This window comes from Enoplosus armatus, chromosome 15 (genome assembly GCF_043641665.1).
Source record: "Enoplosus armatus isolate fEnoArm2 chromosome 15, fEnoArm2.hap1, whole genome shotgun sequence".
NCBI classification, from domain to species: Eukaryota; Metazoa; Chordata; class Actinopteri; order Centrarchiformes; family Enoplosidae; genus Enoplosus; species Enoplosus armatus.
The window spans coordinates 9,350,684-9,370,750 of record NC_092194.1 but is presented as its reverse complement, the minus strand read 5'-3'; the positions used below and the strand labels follow the sequence as shown (position 1 = coordinate 9,370,750).

Below are 20,067 nucleotides of genomic sequence, written 5' to 3'. Positions count from 1 at the left end.
AGGAAGGAGCAAGAGGGGGGATCAATAGATGTGATCTGCTTCTTGGCCAGCGCTATCTTGTGGTGCCGCTGGAGCATGGGGCTCATGTTGTCGTAGTGGAGTGAGCTCATGGCTTTATAAAGACTACAGTGACATCGCTGTGGAACAGCTAAATATAATCCTCTGCTGGAGACTGAAAAACTTAATTGCCCAGGCCACAGAGCAGCTTGGTCCCCCCCAGTGGTAACCCTGCACGAGCCCCTAGCCTACGGACTATTGATCCGGGGCCCTCGCTCTCCATTGGTACGATAAACACAGCTCTCTCTCTCTTTCTCTTCTCCCTCTTCCCCTCATGTATCGCTTACTTTGTCTTTTCCTGTTTTTCTGTCTCCTCGACTTCCCTTTTGTTTGCCTCCATAGATCTGCACATCATAAATCTCTGTCAGCTTCTCCTGAGTGTCTGGTATATCCGTTAATAAAGAGGCCCCTCCCCTCCCTTCAGGTCCACCCCCTCCGCTCCCTCCTCTCTCTGCCAGAGCAGGACTAATGAATGAGAAACTCCAAAATTAGGGGCCTCTCCCTCATAGATTAGAATGGGTCCCTATGGAGCACCGGGCTTGTCTCCAACCAAACCACAGCCGTCAACCAACCCCCTCCCAGCTATATTTCCATCTTTCATATTCTGTCTGCAACACAAACACACACTCAGACCTATGAGCACATAAGCACAGACACACATGCACATCGCCCCAAGAGTCTTTTGGCCCCTTATCCCCCTGATGGTCATTAACCTGGAACCAGTTAGACAGAGAGGCGTCCTCCATATTTCAACTAAGTGTGTTTTGGAATCTCTATTCCCTTCTTTTCTCCCAAGGGCCACCTCAAGTCCTCCCTGAGCCCCAGTCCTTTTTCATTTACATTTTCCCCTGCGAGAACGCACACCGAGCACCCTTGGTGGCATGCACACCACTGCATGTATTTCCGTGACTTTACTTGGGCTGTGCAGAATTTGAGTGTGGTGTCCGCTCTCCCAAAAACAAATTCCTGCCTGTGTGTTGGAGCGGTAAAAGGTGGCAGTGGCCCCTGGAGGAGAGGTCAGCGTGGCAGCTGCCAGTGGGTTCTGGCTGTGGCGGGAGGCTGAGCCGGGCTGAGAGGAGGTCTGTCAGGAGCTAATTGAGTTCGTCCTACCAGCGCTGACTCTGGGGCCAGTGGCTTATCAGGCCACATCGCCTGGGGCCCTCCAGACAGATCTGCCCCTACCGGGGCATCTGATATCACCATCACCCTGCCTGCAGATGTCAACCCCCACCTCCACCGCCCATCCCTACGCTTCCACTTACCCAGTCTGATCAGGTAGCAAGGATATGACCCTCTGGGATGAGGTTAGCAAATGTTGTAAAATTGTGTTTTTGGCATCTGGCGGCCTTGAGAGTGAAAAGGACATCAAGAATGTAGTCACTGTTGAGTTGAGCCTCTAGCATGGGTTTGTGCAGTGTGCTGGTGATTTACACATGAAACAGGTAGAGAGCTGTAGTCACCCAGAGAACAGTGGAGGATGTCAGTATCCTCCTGAAGTGAGCAGGAAGCTCTCAGCAGGAATACTTACAAATTGGCTCAATTAGATCCTGAATGTACTGCGTTCTTACGACAGTGTCATCCAATGTTCAGAGTTTCGCTTGCAGGCGAGGGAAGTGTTGAGATGTGAGACAATGAGCGCTCCTCGGTTCTCCTCTCGGATGTGGAGGGACAGTGAGTGTGAGACGAGCCGCCAGATCATTAGGCCAGCTAATCCTGGTCACAGCAGCACCAGAGGAATGATATTAGGGATCTGAAATGCTGTAAGGGGGGCCACGTGGAATCAGATTAAAACCAAACTGCGCAGTGTGCGTTTGCGGGCCCATAACCCACTACTCAGCATGAATTTTGATCGGTACAAAGGGAACAAAAGGAGGAGGAACAGAGAGAGAAAAAGAGAGCGGGAGAGATACTGTATCTTAGACGAGCGCTGCTCCTTTGGGCAGCCAGGCAGCAGAACTATAGATTTTACAGCATCAAGCATCAGTTAGTTCAGCAGACCCTTTCCTGTCTGTCGCACACAAACTAATTAGCACCTGCCCCACATATTGAATTATTTATTACGACTATTGCTGCTGTCAAACTATTTAATGTTCATAATTCATTTTCCCATACAATGGTATTTATAGATTTAAATTGGACCTGTCCCATTAGAGATTACTAATATTTATAGAAATATTTTAGACTGTTTGATTAATACGCCAGGTTCAAGTGGTTAGTATTCCCTTAGTATCATTAATCAATATATGCAGGCTTGTTAAAAACATAAGCATAGCAGTGGTATAATGTGTCATAGCAGAATGAGTTAAGGGGATTCTAGCCAGCACATTTATTATAAATGACCACATTGAGCTGGAGGGGAAACAGTTAAGACACTTATGCAATTATGCTAAGTGTCACCCTGAAGATGGCCTTTGAACCGGGGTTAAGCTTACTCTGAATTTGTGAAATAAAAGCTAAATGGAGCCATCTTGTGCTCCTGCGTTTTAATATATAGCCTTTAATAAGCCAAGTGCAGGTGCCCTATCACACAGGTGCACATATCCATCTGAAATGGAGAACATAAAGCAGATGAACACAGAGCCGTGCATTAATTTATGGGGATGCAATCTGCATTCATTATCAAGAGCACAAGTTCTATTTTAGAAAGGCATGAAATGGATTCACTTTTTCAATTTGTGTCTGCAAGGATGTTTTAAGAGTGGATCATTTTAAAACAGCAAATCTGAATAACCGCCCCCAATGCCATGTCTGTAGTATTAGATGTATTTTTTGCACTGTTTAAATGACTGTAAATTGGACAGCATCTCCTCTAGCACAGTGGTAGTTGTGTATCAGTTTTATGTAGTGAATGCTTTATATTCAGGGTGCGAAATTAAGTTTTTCGTCCACTGGCCAAATGGCCAGTGAATGTTCTGGCTGGTGAGTGAAGCAAATCTAACAGCCACTTGTATATTTTACCAGCATTTGGCTGGTGATAATTTTGTGCCCTGTTTATATTGCAAGAAGAATTCCAGGAGTGCTCAGGCAAAAAGGGGCTTATTCCACAAGGTCAATGGTTTTAACAGGGGGCATTTTTTATTATTTATTTTAGCAGTTAACCTTTTTGTGAATTTCCAGAAGTGGTTGGCACCTGGAGCTCCGATGAATATACATGACAGCAGGGAGGGAAACCTGGGAATGAGATTTAATTTGACACGCTGACCCCCATCTCCACGGGCCCAGGAAGCCAGGGTGAGAAAATAAGGTTGACCCACTGACCCCTGGGCCTGAACCCCTCCGTCACCCACCCTCACAATTAAATCAGCCTCAGAGAGCAAGAGGCAGTCCGGCCGACCGATAGGGGACACAGTGGAGGCCTCTCGTTTCCTGTTTCCTCTGAAGCACTCTGAGACAGACGGCTATCGTCCAATCAGGCAGATAGAGCCCAGTAGGGAACATCCCCCTCTCGCCGTGCTGATGGTAAACTGACATGTCAAATATGTAAACATTACCATTAGTTGGCAATATGCTAATGGTACTAATGTGCTATGGCACAACTTGGGCTGTCTAGCTGCCACTCACTAGGAGCCCCTGTGTCTGAATTTGCATAAGCCATGCAAGGCTCAATTTTGTTAATGCAGGCAAGTGCAGGTGACCTTTCACCCCTCCCGTGGTACCTAATGCAATGGGATGTGTGTATGTAAGTGTGTGACCTCGCCTTGACCCTGAGAGGTCACTATGTCTTCACTGCGTCCCAGATACATTAAGTTATCCATCTCCTCTACCAGTCCACCTTTTCACTTCACTCTATCTGTTGACCAAAAAATGACTTGAACGGGCTAAGTTTTCTCCCCCCGTTGTTCTCCCAGAGCAATTTCAAGTTAAAGGTTATAGAGCTGAAATAGATTTATATGGGCAAGGAAGACATCAGAGTGCATTGTGTGACCACAGCCAAAAGGCTGCACTTTAGTCTGCACACGTTACAGCATCATATTGCATGTACTCCAAAATACAGTTATTAGGCAGACAGTGAAAAAGTCAATATCTTGCCATCATGTTTCCTTTTGGTTGACTGCTGACTCAAGGAGACAAGCCAAGGTCCACTCTGCTCTCTAAACTATGGAGATGCCCCCGACTTGATGTGTTGTCTGTTTGTGTGTGTGCACTTGCGTGTTAAGTTATTTGAGTGCTCTCTCTCCCTCTCTCTGTCCCTCTGTGTCTCTCTCTTTCACTCTCCTTTCTTTCTGTCGTCCGTGTGTTTGTATTGTGTGGACGTGCATGTTGTAGTTGTGTGTATTTGTACACTTTTGCGCTTTTGTAACTGCCCCGGTGTGTGGCTAATGAAGCACTTAGGATCCTCCAGCTGGTTCACTGGTTTATAGGGAAGGTTAGGAGACATGGTGGTATAGAGAAAGACTTAGAAAAACAGGCACATGACAATAGTAGATATGCTATACATTTAAATGTGATTTGGCTAATAAATTACAATTGTTCTACCACATGAAACCTACCTAACGTCTCATCCCCCATCTTTTCTGCCTTCTGCCGTTAATGTAGAAATGGCATGTTTACATTACATTCATACTTTCTCCCTGTAAAGCATTAAGATAAAATTTAAGCATGAAAGAGTGGTTGACTTGTGTAGTTGAGTTAGCTGTATGTCAAGGCTCATTAACTCTAGAAACTTGAACATAATGTCTAGTTAAATGAAAAGAGCAGGTGTGTTGTAATTGTCATGAATTGCTACAGAATCATTATATTTTGTGCTTAATGTCAATCGAGTATTTTGCTGTTTAGGCATTTATGTCACTCCACTGGTTGATGAGATTCATTTCTACTCCCTGGAGACCTGTGCTAATCATCTTCCTCCTCTTCTCCTCCTCCCTTTCCCATCAACCCTCCCCCAGGCTGCTGAATAGAATGGCCGCTGATGACCGGCACCTACCCTCCAGTTGTGGGTCCTACATCAAGACGGAGCCATCCAGTCCCTCCTCGGTCATCGACACGGTCAGCCACCACAGCCCCAGCGGCAACTCAGACGCCAGTGGCGGCTATGTCAGCACCATGAACAGCCACTCCAACGGCCTGGACTCTCCACCTATGTTCACCCCCAGCGGGCTCGGGGCCGCCACCTGCCGCAAGCGCTATGACGACTGCTCCAGCACCATCATGGAGGACTCGTCCATAAAGTGCGAATACATGTTGAACTCCCTCCCCAAGAGGCTGTGCCTGGTCTGTGGAGATATAGCCTCGGGGTATCACTATGGCGTGGCCTCTTGTGAGGCCTGCAAAGCCTTTTTTAAAAGGACAATACAAGGTATTTTTCTCCTCTCACTTCTCTCCAACAAACACTCGATACAAGTTATTTCATCCCATGACGCCGCATCACCAGACATAAAAACACCCTCCATACAAGACACCTTTGGCCTCACAACACTGAAACATACTCAGTCCAAGCATTTTACTATGTAAGAAAATCACTGGAGTGTGGAAGATGTTTTCTCTACCTCCTGAGACCAGCAACCTTCATAAAAAAAATCCTTTTGATGTCATATCATCATAACAGTGTGCAATACCTAAATACTACAGGATAACATTAAAAATACACTGATCATCAAATACAGGCTTTTAAAAAACAGAAACCAGAAGAATATTTTGACATGAGACAGATCAATAGTGTGGGTATGATTACATCATCTGTCATGGTTGGTGGTGTATGGTGGACATGACATCATCACTCAGAGGTCAGATTTGGTGGAGTGTAGGGGCTGTTTGCCCAGATGCCTTGGGGGGCTCAGAGAACGTGCTTTATTATTCCTGTCCTGTTTTGTGTTTGTGTGTTTGTGTGTGTGTTTATGTGTGTGTGTGTGTGCCTGGGGACTAGGGTGCGATTGGCTATCTGCAAGGCATGATGTATCACAGCTTCTCATTAGAGAGGCAATGAAAGGCCCCCCACTGTGAAACTGTGCGCTCTGCTCCAGATTAATCAGGAAGACGGAGATATTGTTGAGCCTGGAAAAAAAAATCTGCACAACAGGCACAGCTGCCCAGGTCTAAGCTCTGCCGGCTTAGCAGTGCAATACATGCAGTGAAAAAACTAGATAAAATAGGTAACATGAGCCAAAGGACTGGAGTGTGGTGAAATGACATGAGTGGAAGAAATATAGGAATTTGATATTTAAACTAAATGAGTCAGACATCTTTTATCCATTGCTCTCCGTAAATGTTCATCAGCAAATTATTGCAGGCATTATATGGAGAGCAAGCAGTCTGTCTGGATGATAGGTGTTGATTTTGGACCTTACAGCCCTATCAGCTTTAGACAGTCTATGTACCTTTTGGAGGCAAACAAAAGCATTAGGCCAAATCCTCCTGTTTACTCATGCTGCCATCAGCAATCCTGTCTATTGACAAAAGATGAACATTTTCTCTCAAGTAACATAACTGGGCTTTTGTCCCCTGACTAAAAGTACACTGATGGCAACACAATGGAACAGAAAAGAGGCATCGGGGAAGAAAGAGACGTCTTAAGTGGAGCAATGGCCCAAACAATTAAGAGAAAGGTACATGGAAAAAAATTGAAAGCCCCCCCCCCCCCCCCACCCCACCCTCACTTTGCATTGTCGATTTGAAATCCCTCTCTTTCTCTTCTTGGAGGGCTGCCTGTAATGGAGCTAATCTGCCGTCGTTTGTCCGAGCCACAGGAGTTTTGTCAATAACAATCAGCGTTTGGAAAGTGTAATTAAGGCCGAGGCTTTTCATTAGGAAGAAGGGAGGGGGCCGTCTCCAGGGACGGGCATGCCAATTAGAAACTCAGGCACGCGTCGCCGGGTAATTTCAGGGAAAGGAGGGGAAAAAAACCCAGGACTTCTTTAGATTGGAGAGGGACCCTGCTGCTCTTTCAGAGGAGAGGAGGAGAGGCTTAATGGCATAATAATCAGACAGGGGTCCCAGGCAGAGAAGGCAGGAGGACGCTGGGACTTTTTGGGGGAGGTGAAAGCCTTCCGAAATGATAAAAGAAACACATACAGGATTGCTGGAGGAAAATGGAGCCAGTAAATAGCGGGATGTAGAGCCCTTGAAAGAATGAGAGGGTGCCGTTGATGAGAACTGATTAATTAAAGGAATAACGAGGCAGTCAAGGGTGGAGTGTGAGACGGCCCTCTCTAATGAGAGGAAAACAAAGGAGCTGTCTTTTCCAGCCTTTATCACATTGTTCTATAGCACTTAGGGCAAACAACTTGCTAAGTTAATGTTAACCATGTACATGACAGTTTCTTTATCACCTTGTGCTCACCTTGTGTAACTCGGTGTATTTTCTTGTGATGCAGCATCTAATTCTTGATAGGAAATTTGTAGTTGTTTTTTTAAAATATTATCATATAATCTTTCTATTTAGTTGTTTGTACTGTGTGTACAAATCAAGGCATTTGTTCACTGAGTAACGTACTGTCTTTGTTTCACTTCCCGCTCTGGCCTCCACTTCTTCAGCCCTTACCTTTTCAACAAATCCATCTTCTGTCACCTATTCATGCAGTGAAAAGCCCCTTGAACTCTTACATGGAGATAGTTACATTAGTCAAGGCCAGGCCCAAATTAATGTCAACGTGGATCTCCATCCATCCCAGAAATACCCCTGTTCTCATTGCTCCCTAATCATCCCCCCATTCCTGCACCTCACGTGCCCCACCAATCAAAAACATAAATCTCTTATTGAACCGTGTTTTCTTCCCATTTTGAACCCAAGTGTAAAATTGCCTGAAAACCACCTGAACTCAGTGGCCCTCTTTTATATGAAGTAATAGACCTTGACAGTAAGCCTGTAAAAGTCAGTTTAGATTTTGATGAGAAATACCTTCCATTTTACTGTAATTTACTTACAAGACCTGACTTTCCCCTCTGTGCCCTGGCATGGGTCCTGAAAAGCCATAAAATAGATTGAGACAGATACTTATCAAGAGAAGAAGGAGGGAAATCTTTTTCTTCCTCTGTCACTCTGTAATGTTATTGGTAACCATACCATAACCTCTCTAAAGACAGATAAACCCGAGCATGGCCCTCGGGTTAAAGGGGTTCCCGCCAGTATGCTTCATTTCTGAAAGTGAAACTGCCCATACTATTACTCTACAAGCCACGATTTCCAGGCATCATTTCTGAATGGCAAGGTTACTGTAAAACATTTATGGTGCGCCACTTTTAAGTCGATGTAAAGTCAATGATCTACTGTAACTACAACTTCCAATTTAAATCACTTATCTGACACTTTGTTTAACTACTGTTCAGGAGACTGATGATACTTTAGATGGACAACTAAAATTCAGTTAAATCCATTCATCTGTTTTCTTTTACTCATTTCTCTTGTTCAGAAAGTCACAAAGTCAGTTAAATCCAGTTAATTTCATTTTATTTTACAGTCAGTTTAGTTATTTTCTGGTAGAAATAGTTTATTCATCCCTTAAGGGGAAATTTGTAATAAATGAGACAAGACACACACATAAAGACCAGAAAGTCAAAATGGATATAAAAAATAATTACATTTTACAGTACCAATGCCTATTCTGTTCAAAATAAAAAGTGAAATGCATGAACATAAATATCTAGAAATACGTTTTTATTTAATAATTGCAATTACATTCAAAACCCAAAAACCACATAAATGACAGGTATATTTTGGATATAGTATAAATGAAGTGTTTGACATAATAATTGAAATTAAAGTCTTGTTACCACTGTTTACATACCACATTACTGATTCAAACAAACATTTAACAGCATCAGGTATTATAATTACTTAAATGTAGCTGTTCTCTAAGACCTGAAATCAATTTGTGAATCATATCAAGTTCGAATATTGTGTATTAATTTTTGTCAGTGGGGCTACAGTGTTGTTTGCCTTGGGATCATGGATTGTGCCTTTGATATTAACATTTCTCAGATGTTTTTCTTCTTTGAATGTATATTAATAAAAACAGATGAGCTAAGAAGCGTTAGGCCTGTAAGTGGGACTTACTGTATGTATACTGATACTGAAACACTCCCTCTCCTAAATATAAACCAAATGTAGAGATGAAAAATTAGTTAATCCACTCGTCTCTCTGCATTGAGCTTTGAGAAGCCCCCTCTGACAGAACAGGGCTTGATAGGACAGGTGGACACAGCAGTGTGTGAGCGTGTGTTTGTTTTTGTTTCTGGAGTGTGTGATATCAAAAGGCTAACTCTCTTAGTCAGCCACCAGGTGTGGTTTGTGCACGTGTCCCCGGCACTCCTGCGGAAGGGAAAGGGATGGGAGGAGCAGGAGAGGAAAAATACCCCCACAAACAAAGTGCCCTCTGGGACACGCAGAGTCAACTGGGCTGGGTTGGGCTGTGCAAGCAAACCTGCAACATATCAATTTGGAATTAAATGAATTAAGTGAGAAGAGTTTTCAGATTTGCAATCAAAATCCATGTTATTTAAAAGTATTTAGTACTTTACATCCCAGCAAATTGCTGATTGCTTAGTGTATAATGGGAATGAAAAACCAAAAAGACCTCCATGAATTGATTCTAGCGCAGGTTGGCACTGATTGCCTCCTCCCAGCATATGGGAAATGGATAGGATTATTATGGTCTGGTTCTGCTATGACAACAGAGAAAACAGACAGAGGAAAGACAATCAGAGCTCATCAGCCGCTTCCCTCACACCTTTATTTACCCCAATCCCAAAGAGATGAAGAGAATTAGCATAATGATTTCTAACCCAGATATAAGGAGGAATTTCTAATTATTTATAACATCTTGGGACCCTCCACTTGATCTGTCCAATAATGTTAACATAATTGCATAAGTTGTCAAAGGATGTTGGAGGGCTAGCGGAGGAACGCCACTGGAATATTACACAGCTTTCTGTTTCTCTGTACAGAAATATGTAGAGGGGGTCAGAGCTGTGGAGCAGCTACAGTATATTGGGATGCAGTCCTAATGTGTTTGTGTGTGGGAACACACTGCAAAATGTAGCTGTACAGTATGTGTGTATTTAGTAGTGTCACCATAAAGCATATTTGGTGACATATTGCACATGTATTTAAGTGGATGAGGAAAATTATTGAGGTAATTACAATGATTAAATTAGATTTTTACATTACTCAACAATTGATTTCACTATACTGACAACAGCATAAACCCTAGATTAAAAGAAAAGTTTAGAAAAACACCAATGTCAAAAGCTTTAAAGCTGAAAGCCCATTCAAAACGAGGATGATTCAAATTCCTAGGCCGAAGCAACCATTATATTGAAACCCTTTATTGAAAACCCCTGAATACTGTAAAATGTAGGGAATCAGAGAGAAGCGGAGGAATTGCCTCACATCTCCTGCCCTTTCTATTGCTAATGCTAGAGTAGAGCAGAACCAGCTCTTTTATTGTGTAGCAATGAAACTCTTTTTCATTGCCCCATCCTGGAATCAGACGCTGCAGTTGAATAATGCATAAGGCCTCTTGCCTGTACACTATGTAAATAGTCAACAATGGCAACAGTGGTAACAACAGGTTTGGGTCTGCGGGAGTATTATGTAAAGTGGTCAGGGGCAGCGTGTCTGGCTCTCTAGCCTGCTATTGAGGCAGTGGCAGGCCCCTCTGAGCGCAGGGGGACATGGCCTGCGCCCGGGGCCCGGAGGGGACACGTGCAGAATTAATGAGGCCAATTTAGTGTTGGTCCAGGGTGGCGTCTACTGATGGGTCCTGAAGGACTATTGTGGCTTTACCTCCAGCCCCCTACCCCCCCCACCCTTTACCTCTTACCCCAGCTTCTCCTCCTGCCGTGGCCCTCAGTGCTGGAAGGTTCTGTACTCGCTGGAGAACACCTGAACCACCTGCACACTACAGAAATGGATATAGAAATCCATATGATTAACAAGTGCCCATGCCTGGTTGGCAAAAGATGATTTATTATAGACCATCTGAGCACAGAGAGTACACACTAGTGTTTATTACATCAGTAGCAGCACAGTGAAAAGGTTCCACCTCATATAGCTCAAACAATTTGTTATAGTATAATTTATTTGGCCTTAATTGACTTTGGTTTTGTTGGTGATAACCTGCACTTCTTCTTCTTCTCCTCAGGTAACATAGAATACAGCTGTCCTGCCACAAATGAGTGTGAGATCACAAAACGGAGACGCAAATCATGTCAGGCTTGTCGCTTCATGAAATGCCTCAAAGTGGGGATGCTCAAAGAAGGTAAGAAGAGTAAGAACATTTTTATTATTCTTACACCCACAGATACACATACTGTACGTATTTTGGTTTAGAACTTTCATACAACATTCATGCAAATATAGAAACCATCACTGATCTGCTGCCAGTGGAATATAACAGCATCACACACTAGTTCTCATGATAGCTGTTTCGTTAAGTCCCAGACTGCTTCAGCAATGAGTCCCACAGTATTTCTCTTCTACCAGCCCAGCATGAGAGATGCATACAACTGGTTGGCCTAGACAACAGTTCCCGGCCCCCCTATCCTCCCCCTACCTACACAGCAGTAAATAATGTGCAGTTTAGCTGGGGACAGAAATATGCTGAATAGGTTGATCCTGCCGTCTGAGTAATAGAAATGTAACAGTATTCCGTGTGGAAAGGCTCAGACCGGGTCCCTGAGCACACACTCGGCACAGTCTCAGCTCTCCCCGGCATATTGATCCACTAAATGTTTTCCGAACATCTCAGCTCTCTTCCTGTGGATGGGTTTTTAAAGTCATGCCATCAGGGAATTCAGTGACAATTAAACATGCTTCCGATGGATTTGTCTGGCTGGCCCCCCCCCCCCATCGCCAATGACTGAGCCCCCTGAGACAGCAAGGCTTGGCTGCTCTTCCGGGGGAGACACCTATCCGTTCTCCCTCACCCCATTGCATTAGTGGATGCGTTCTCACCTGCCCGTCTCTTTCTCACTTGTTGGTTGCTCCAGAAAGGCCAGACAAATGAATAATGAAAGATATGTGGCTTGGGGGTGAAGTGGCGGTGTTATATTTATTCAAGCCGCCTCTGGGAGTAGCTCAGGGACTCTGTAAGGAAACGTGTTTTCCTCAAGTGCTGATGAGTTTGGGTCAGGTAGCACTTATGTTGTGCAAAGTATGATTGTCCCTCATGGTTATACAGTGGTATAAATACTCTGCCAGATAGCAGCTCTGATAAATTAAATTCTGTAAAAACTTCTACTTTTAAGTTATCCGTCAAACTCCTTACAGTATATATATATCCCACCATTATTCCTCCCGTTATTCATTGGAGAGTGGGATTTATGGATGCATATATATCCAGTCGCCACCTGAAGCCAGAGTCATAGCCCGTATGGATCTCCACACAGTAACAGAATCCCCTGGACCGCATGCAGCCAGATAAAGCCTCAGTGCCAGAAAGACAGAGTAATCGCATTACTATCTGATGAAAAATTTATGCCAATATATCATCTTGGAGAATAAGAGACTACAAAAATATGTAGCCGTGGCTATAAATGAATGACCAGTGTCAGGTCAGAGTAAAAAGAGTGTAAAACTCAAATATGCAGACTTTGGCTAAGCCTGAGGTTCTAATGCACACTTCTGTGTATTCAGCACATTCCCAGAATAAGAATGACCCTCCTCTTTTACATAGCGGCCGTCATCTCCACACTGCAACTATTGTCATGGACTGATTGAGGTCTTGTATAGGCGATGTCATAGATCTCTCTCAAATAAGTGATTTCTGTCACAATAAAGATGATAAAACACATTTTGTCATGATTTAAGAGAGAGATGTGAAGTGCATTTTTGTGTAAGCTCTGCCTTGAGGCCCGGCACTTTAAAGTGTCACCAAGACGAAATGGAAAGAGAGACACATGGTCTGTGTCCACTGTAAGCTCCATGAAGCCGTCGGCTCAACGCCATGCTCAGGCCCAGGCTACGGAGATGGCCACCGCTCATGTGACTGAGGTTGCCACTTACTTTCATTACTGCAGAAAGGTCACATTGTGTCTCAATGGAAAATCACCTAATTATAACTTTACGGCTCCTACAAAGTACAGTGCTGCCCCCCAATGAAACAGAAGATTAAATCCATCACTGTCTCTGAAAGAATAACAAATATTAGACATCTTCTGAGTAAATTAAGGTTAGATATTTCTGTTTTTTGTTTGTACTCAATACTAAAATTTATATCAGTAAAAAGTTATATCAGTATCTACTGAGCAAGCACAAAAGCTACAAACAGAGCATTCATATCTCAAAGTGTGGTAAGAGGTGTGAGGAAAATGGTCTTTGAAGATCAGCAGTCTGATTACAGGAGACCTGCCTAAACCCTGTGTTGAGTCGCTGTACTTTCCCTTGACTGTATAAAGGAGGAAGTGATCAATAGAAGAATCAAATGTCAGGGGCAACAGGTTTTTCCTCTGATCAATGGAAACGGATCAGAGCTTAGAGCAGGAGAGACGACAAGATACTATTGAGAGATTACATTGACATCATTCAGTGGCAGTTGCTCTCTGCACAGACTCCCTCTCTCCCTCGCTCACTAACACACAGATTCTCCCACATACAGCCCAGTGTGGAAAAATGCTTTATTTCTGTGAGGTTACGTATATATTTTTATCTTCACATCTGCGACGTTGACCAAGAGACAATAGCTTTGCTGTGTTTAAGGTAGTATCCTGTCTTATTGTGTGAGTCATGAACATTTGCTGAACAAAGAAGCAAAGTGTGTCTGTGCTGATATACAATACACCTCTCATTGTGCAGCAGACTGGCATGCAAAGAACAACCACATCCCACAATAGCCTTGTCATAGTCACATATGCAACATACAGAACATACGCTCAAACCACACTCACCTTCTGGCCCTCTTGACCCACACTCACATGTATAGTCCTTGAAATTCTAGACATCCACGTGTTGCAAGCCATCAATACCAGTAAGACAAATTCAGTCTGCTTCCAAGATGCAGTATTGGCAATAGTGAAGTAGGTAATAAAGAAGCTTTTTCTGAGGCAAACCTCACTTAAAATGAAAAAATGTAAAATGTTTTACAATACTGTAATTTAGAGTAATCTAAAGTGTAGTTTAAGTACTTTCTCATCTTTTCAATTAGCGGGACGGACAGGGATGTCAGTTCACTAGGGATATTGTAGCTAACCTGTAAATGGAGTATGTACGAGGGTGTCAGTATGGCAGCTCCTGGGGTCAGCAAATTGGGAGGGGGGCAATGCGTGACAATTTTTCCGCTACCCTCACTCATCACCACTCGTGATTAAAAATGCTGCAACACACTTACAAGTATGCGAAGCTGGAAACAGGGGCCCTTTGAAATAGTGCTGACGGCAGTTTAGCGGGGCGGCTTCCTTGAAAGGCAAGGTTCACCATGCCTTGCCATGTGGCCTTCTGATTTTCCCAGCTAAAATAGGGTCCGCCTAAGCCCCCCTTGGCATTGCCAACCATCCCAGACATCCTGACACTTTCCCCAGGGAGAGACACCCAGAACAGGTGAGAGACCGAAAATAAGGGCCCCTACCACGGCCGGCCACACAAAGTGAGTGAAGACAGGCCCTTTTGTAGGAGTGTGCTTGGAAGGGGATTATTATTGTTTTTGGAGAGAAAGAAGAGCCCTAGGTCAGCTGGCCCCAGCCCCCACCTCGAGGCCTGCGCTAATCCGTGCACAAATGCCAGCCGCCTTGGCCAAAAGCCCTCTCCCCCTGCACCCTGCTTTGAAGAGATGATACCCGAGCTCACCCACTGCACTGTGTAGTGGGCCATAAAACAGTGACATGACTTTGGATGAGGTGGTACTCAACTCTCTTCACACATTTATAACACACGTACTGTTTACTTTGGAGGGAGCACAACAGACCGGTCAGAGTCAGACCACTTAAAGCTTCAGGTGTCACCAAAGGGACATATGAACCTCACAAAGGCCCCTATAATGTCCCGGCCATAGTGCCCAACAGTGTGAGTGAGCGAATCTATCTAGCTGCTCTTAGTCACTCTCTCTTCCTCTCTGCCTGTCTCTGGCCCTGTTGGACAGTAAAATGAGACAGGTTAGTGCCAAGCTTTAATTCCTGTCAGCATCTGTTAATTATGGCCAGGACTGTTCTAATTAAAAGAGGCACCCATCTACCTTCATCACTGGCTTTACACTGGCTGAAACAGCCACATGACTCAACTGGCAGAGAGGATCACGGAGAGCAGAAGCGCAGCCACCTGGCAGCGGCCGAGCTCATCGGGGGAGCCGGAAGAAACCGTAGAAAGGGGTGACATCACGTTTGACAATGAGAGGAATTTTCCATCCCTGCAGTAGTAACAGTGTCATCTCGGCTGAATGGGAAAGTTTATAAGCACTTAAACCCAAGCAGCAAGTGGAGGGTGTTTGAAGACTATTCTCAAGACGCCTTCACAGAAAAAAAATCTGTCTTCATATGTTACACATAAAAATGAAATTGTCATGGTGTATGCTTGTGTGTGTAAAGTACAGGTAGTTGCCATCAGATGATTCCCTGGTGCTTGCTGGGAAGGATGAGGCTCCGCTGGGAATTGGGGGTAATTAGGTTAGTGGGTTGTCAGTGTCAGGAAATTGAAAGACAATCCTAATCAGATTTGTGTTTCTAGGGAATCAAATAATTTATATAAGTAGAGGAAAGCTCTATTCTACAGTTACATGATGATACAGATTACTGGACCCCCCCCCCATGCATTGAGTGTGATGGAGAGGGGCTCTCGCCATGTAAGATAAGTGTTCAAAATAAAGACGATAGTTTGCATAACTCCACGGCTGAATTCCTCTTTGTTAAATCAGGGCCACCGCTTCTATCTTACATCATCTGATTTTGCTTCACCGAGCGACCTCCAATCACCGTGCATGGGACACATCCAAACTCATCCCCTCCAAGAGCACTTGCCGATGGGTAAATTGTATTAGGCTCATTTGCAGTGGCCACACAATGCCCAGGTTTGACACCGTCCTCCCTGTTATAAAGTGATGAAATCATCAAGGAAGTGCTCTGGCTGCGGGTGTTGTTCGCTCAAAGGACGCGGGCGACTGACAAATTAACTCCTCCTCCACCGCAAGCATTTCATTGAGCCTTTTTCTCATCCACCCTGTAGTATTAAATTTGTTTGGGCGGGTTACATTATGCAGACAAGGTAAATTGAAGGGATTCTCCCTCTTGACAGGATTAAGATATCAGGGATATTTAGGCTGTACGGTTGCAGTGACACGCTGGGCCAAATATGGAGATGCGGGATATAAATGTTTGCATACAATTGCATTAAATAACCAAATACCTGCCCGGTGGTATCAAATAAATAGAACAGCGTAGATGAAATATTTTAACTATGTTGAAAATTAATAGAATAGAAAAGACATCCAAATGGAAACATTCTTATCAAATAATGAGATAATAAATAACTTATGTTATGATGAGGCCGGCTTGACATTTACAGTATCAGTGTGAAACCTGGCCCCCTAGCTGTGGCTGTGGGTGATAAGGCCTCAGTGCTACTCCAGTGAAAGAGGGGTGAAATAAGGGTCTTTTATGGGAAAGCAATACCTAGTTATCTATCTGCAGTATGACAGCGGATGTTTTGTACAGTGTGTGTGGGACTATGTCTTTGCTTGTAGGCTGGTTAAGTTTCTTTTTTTTTTTTCTGGATACCGAAGAGCCCACACCTGAGCTTACACACACACACACACACACATACACACACACACACACAAGCAAAGAGGCATGTAGCTGGCAGCTAATTAGTATGCAGTCGGCCTCACCCCAAAAGCTAAATAATTAGAGGGCCAGTCTGTGAGATCATTGACCCTGCGTTAAATATTCATATGTTTAGACCTGCTCTGGGCTCAGCTGTGTCACAGTAGACCAGCCAGGCATGGACCACATATGGGAAGGCAGCCGTGCCTCTGACACATCCGGACACACACACACACACACACACACACACACACACACACACACACACACACACTTGTGCCACTGTGCAGTCCTTTCACAAATGCTTACATACAAGATAGAAACCAGCATTCACTGCTGCTTTTACACATGATCTAATACAGAATATGTTAGGGTGTAATTTCGGATCATCATCCCACATGTTAGTTCAAGTGTAATAGATGGAGGATGTATTTTAATATTGTACATTTTTTATTAGCTTTTTTGGACATAGTTCATTTTCATGTATTTGATATCCCTTCAAATCTAGCCTGGAAAAAAAATACACTCTCTTCATCTCATATCCCTCCTGTCGTTTCTAACCCAGGGGTTCGTCTGGACCGCGTGCGAGGAGGCAGACAGAAGTACAAGCGGAGGTTGGACTCAGAAAACAACCCGTACCTGGGCTTGACGCTCCCCCCTCCCACCAAAAAACCTCGTGAGTACTGCTCCGTCACTAACCCATTGTCTCCCTCCTCCTCTGCCGGGCCAGCATGCAGGTTACAACTGAGGCAAAATTCTAGGCCAGACTCACGTCCCCACTGTTTGGACAGTTGAGAGTTCGTTGGTCAGAAATATAGGCCAGGTATTGTTCCGGTCAGAGCTGAAATATGATAAGTCTCTGGGCAGATGACCGATATTAAACAACGACAGAGTGCTCGAGGACACTCACATTTTCACACATACATTTTTTTCCCACTCGTATGCATTCTGTAGGGACAAGAGCTTTCAGTGCCTTCATTTTACTCTTACAGATTCAAGCTCCATCCATTAGTTTGCATAATGAGAAAGAGAAAGAAATTGTGAAAGCGAGACCACCACTCTACCGTGTGTTACAATTTCACCAATGTCCAATGTTTATCAGGGCGGTACATCTTTGTGCCTCACTGAGCTTTGCAGTGATATGACCTTTGACCCCTGCTTTGCTTTGACATCCCCCCCTCTTTCCTCCTCTATCCTCAGTCACAAAGATAGTGTCTCACCTGTTGGTGGCGGAGCCAGAGAAGATCTATGCCATGCCTGACCCCACCATGCCGGAGAGCGACATCAAGGCTCTGACCACGCTGTGCGACCTGGCTGACCGCGAGCTGGTGGTCATCATCGGCTGGGCCAAGCACATCCCAGGTATAAAACAAATTATTTTTCCTTTCTTTTCATCTTTTTTAACCTGTTTTCTCTGTCTTATTTTAAAGCCAGTTTCATTTTTCTGTCTCACACACACTGTATGAATAAACGCCCATGTTGATAATTAATGACAGCAGCTCATGCAGCCTCAGGGTGCGTGGAGGATGGAGGGGGTGCAAAATGGACATAGCTGTGCGAGAAACAAATCAATAGAGTGCATCTGCATTGAAGTGAGAGAGGGGGACACAGAACCAGTGCCAATGTATGTTGTAATCACCAGGGAGATTTAGAACAAAGTTGGGGACCTGCCCAGTCAAACAAGACATCATATCACACACATATGCACAGACGAACGCGCACAAGCACACATACATTGAATTATTGATGGGTATAATCATGTTTCTTCCTTGCCCCATAGGCATTCTGATAGACGAGGTGTTAGGTTATAAGAGGCTGTTGAATTAAGGATACAGCACCTCACGTCAGCAGAGATTTTGCTTCCTTCAAGAGTTTTCCTCTGATTTTGACAGTGAACACATTGTTTAGCCGTTCTTTTTTTGCAACCGAGGCAGATTCTCCTTGATCTTGAGCTTGACCCCCATAACTCTATAACATTACAGTGCTGTAGGCATGGAGGGGTAACAAACTAAATGAATGTGTCCCTCAGCGGCACCTCCATAACCCCTTCTTCTCATCAGCATAACTTGGACAGGCACAGAGCTGTCAGCATGCAGGAAATGTGCGACATCACTACAGCACTGATGCACACACACACTGTCTGCCTCGCTCTCACACACACACGTATACATTTAAGTGTGTGCATGCTTTGGAGTCATATCAGTTAATTCAGAAGATTTCAATCCAATTTTGCATTTCAATCCTAATTCATAGATTAAGAAGGTTCATTTATTTTCAGTGAAGTGACGTGGACCGCAGCTGACCTCGGGCAGGTGCATTTTGTACTGAAAAGGTATTAGAGTACTTCTCAGAAGGAGGGGTATTAATCAGGTACAGATCTGATAGTAAGGAGATTAGAGATGGATATGCTCCCAGCCCCTGGCCTCAGCCCCGGCCCCTTACGCGTCTAAACTGTTTGGATCACTCTCCATGGGCCCTGCGTGGTCAGCAGACTGAGAGTTTAACAAGGAGCTTAGTCAGGACTGGATCACAACTGACCCGATAACACACTCTCATCGTTGTGACCCAAAAATTCCACCAGCGTCGCAGACATGCAGCAAAACGACAACATTCCCGTGTTGGCTGCCGAGTGTAGACTGCGCAAGCATGGAGGCATCCCTCACTAAGAGACACGTAGGTGCAGATACAGTAGAAAGAGTCATCTTTTTATCTTTTACTGTGGAAAAAATACAGAATATTTCACAGGTCATCTGAGGCCACCGAGTCACCTGAAGCAGGTGTAGTTAGAAAGCACACTTAATGTTCATTGTTTATGACTTGGATTTGTGATTTTTCCCCATAAATCCTACTCTTAACACACCATTTAATATACAGTAAGTATTAAAGGTTTTAAATTGTATCCTGGAGTGCACCATCATTTCAATGTGTACACTCCACATCGGATTGTATGTGTCATAGTGTTGAAGCCCTGTTAATCAGATTATACTAACACGTATTGTACAGTAGATAGATTCATAATGTTAATGGGATTTGCCCCACAGATTGCGGCAGAGGACTTGTCATTCCAAATGCGTCGATAATGATCATTTAACCCAAAACCTGAGGCAGTAAGCCTGAGTGTCTGTTCCAACTGTGAGCGAGTACCTGGAACTGAACGGATGGGCTTAATGTGCTGCACCTGCGAGATGGTAGACTTTAAGTAGATTATTCTGATCTGCTTCTGTATAAATACACACAATCACACATGTGCTTTTGTTTTATATTTTTTTTACTTATATCGTAAAATCACACATGTTCTTTATAGATTAGAAAGACAATTTGACAGAATAA

General features: G+C 44.1%; 1 protein-coding gene across 8 annotated transcripts in view; it reads left to right on the top strand.

Moving 5' to 3' along the window:
- Positions 1 to 20,067, top strand: part of esrrb (estrogen-related receptor beta) — a 39,612-nt gene that overhangs the window by 8,584 nt on the left and 10,961 nt on the right. Inside the window, exons 1-5 of one of the 8 annotated variants that reach the window (XM_070919918.1) lie at positions 4,951 to 5,353; positions 11,136 to 11,252; positions 17,303 to 17,427; positions 17,534 to 17,542; positions 17,946 to 18,099. In XM_070919918.1, the coding sequence (XP_070776019.1) occupies positions 4,957 to 5,353; positions 11,136 to 11,252; positions 17,303 to 17,427; positions 17,534 to 17,542; positions 17,946 to 18,099 (802 nt within the window). In that variant the 5' untranslated portion in view covers positions 4,951 to 4,956. Of the gene's footprint in view, positions 1 to 4,941; positions 5,354 to 11,135; positions 11,262 to 17,302; positions 17,439 to 17,467; positions 17,475 to 17,533; positions 17,543 to 17,910; positions 18,100 to 20,067 lie in introns of those variants that run through there. The other 7 variants (XM_070919917.1, XM_070919911.1, XM_070919910.1 and 4 more) reach the window with 7 other exon arrangements.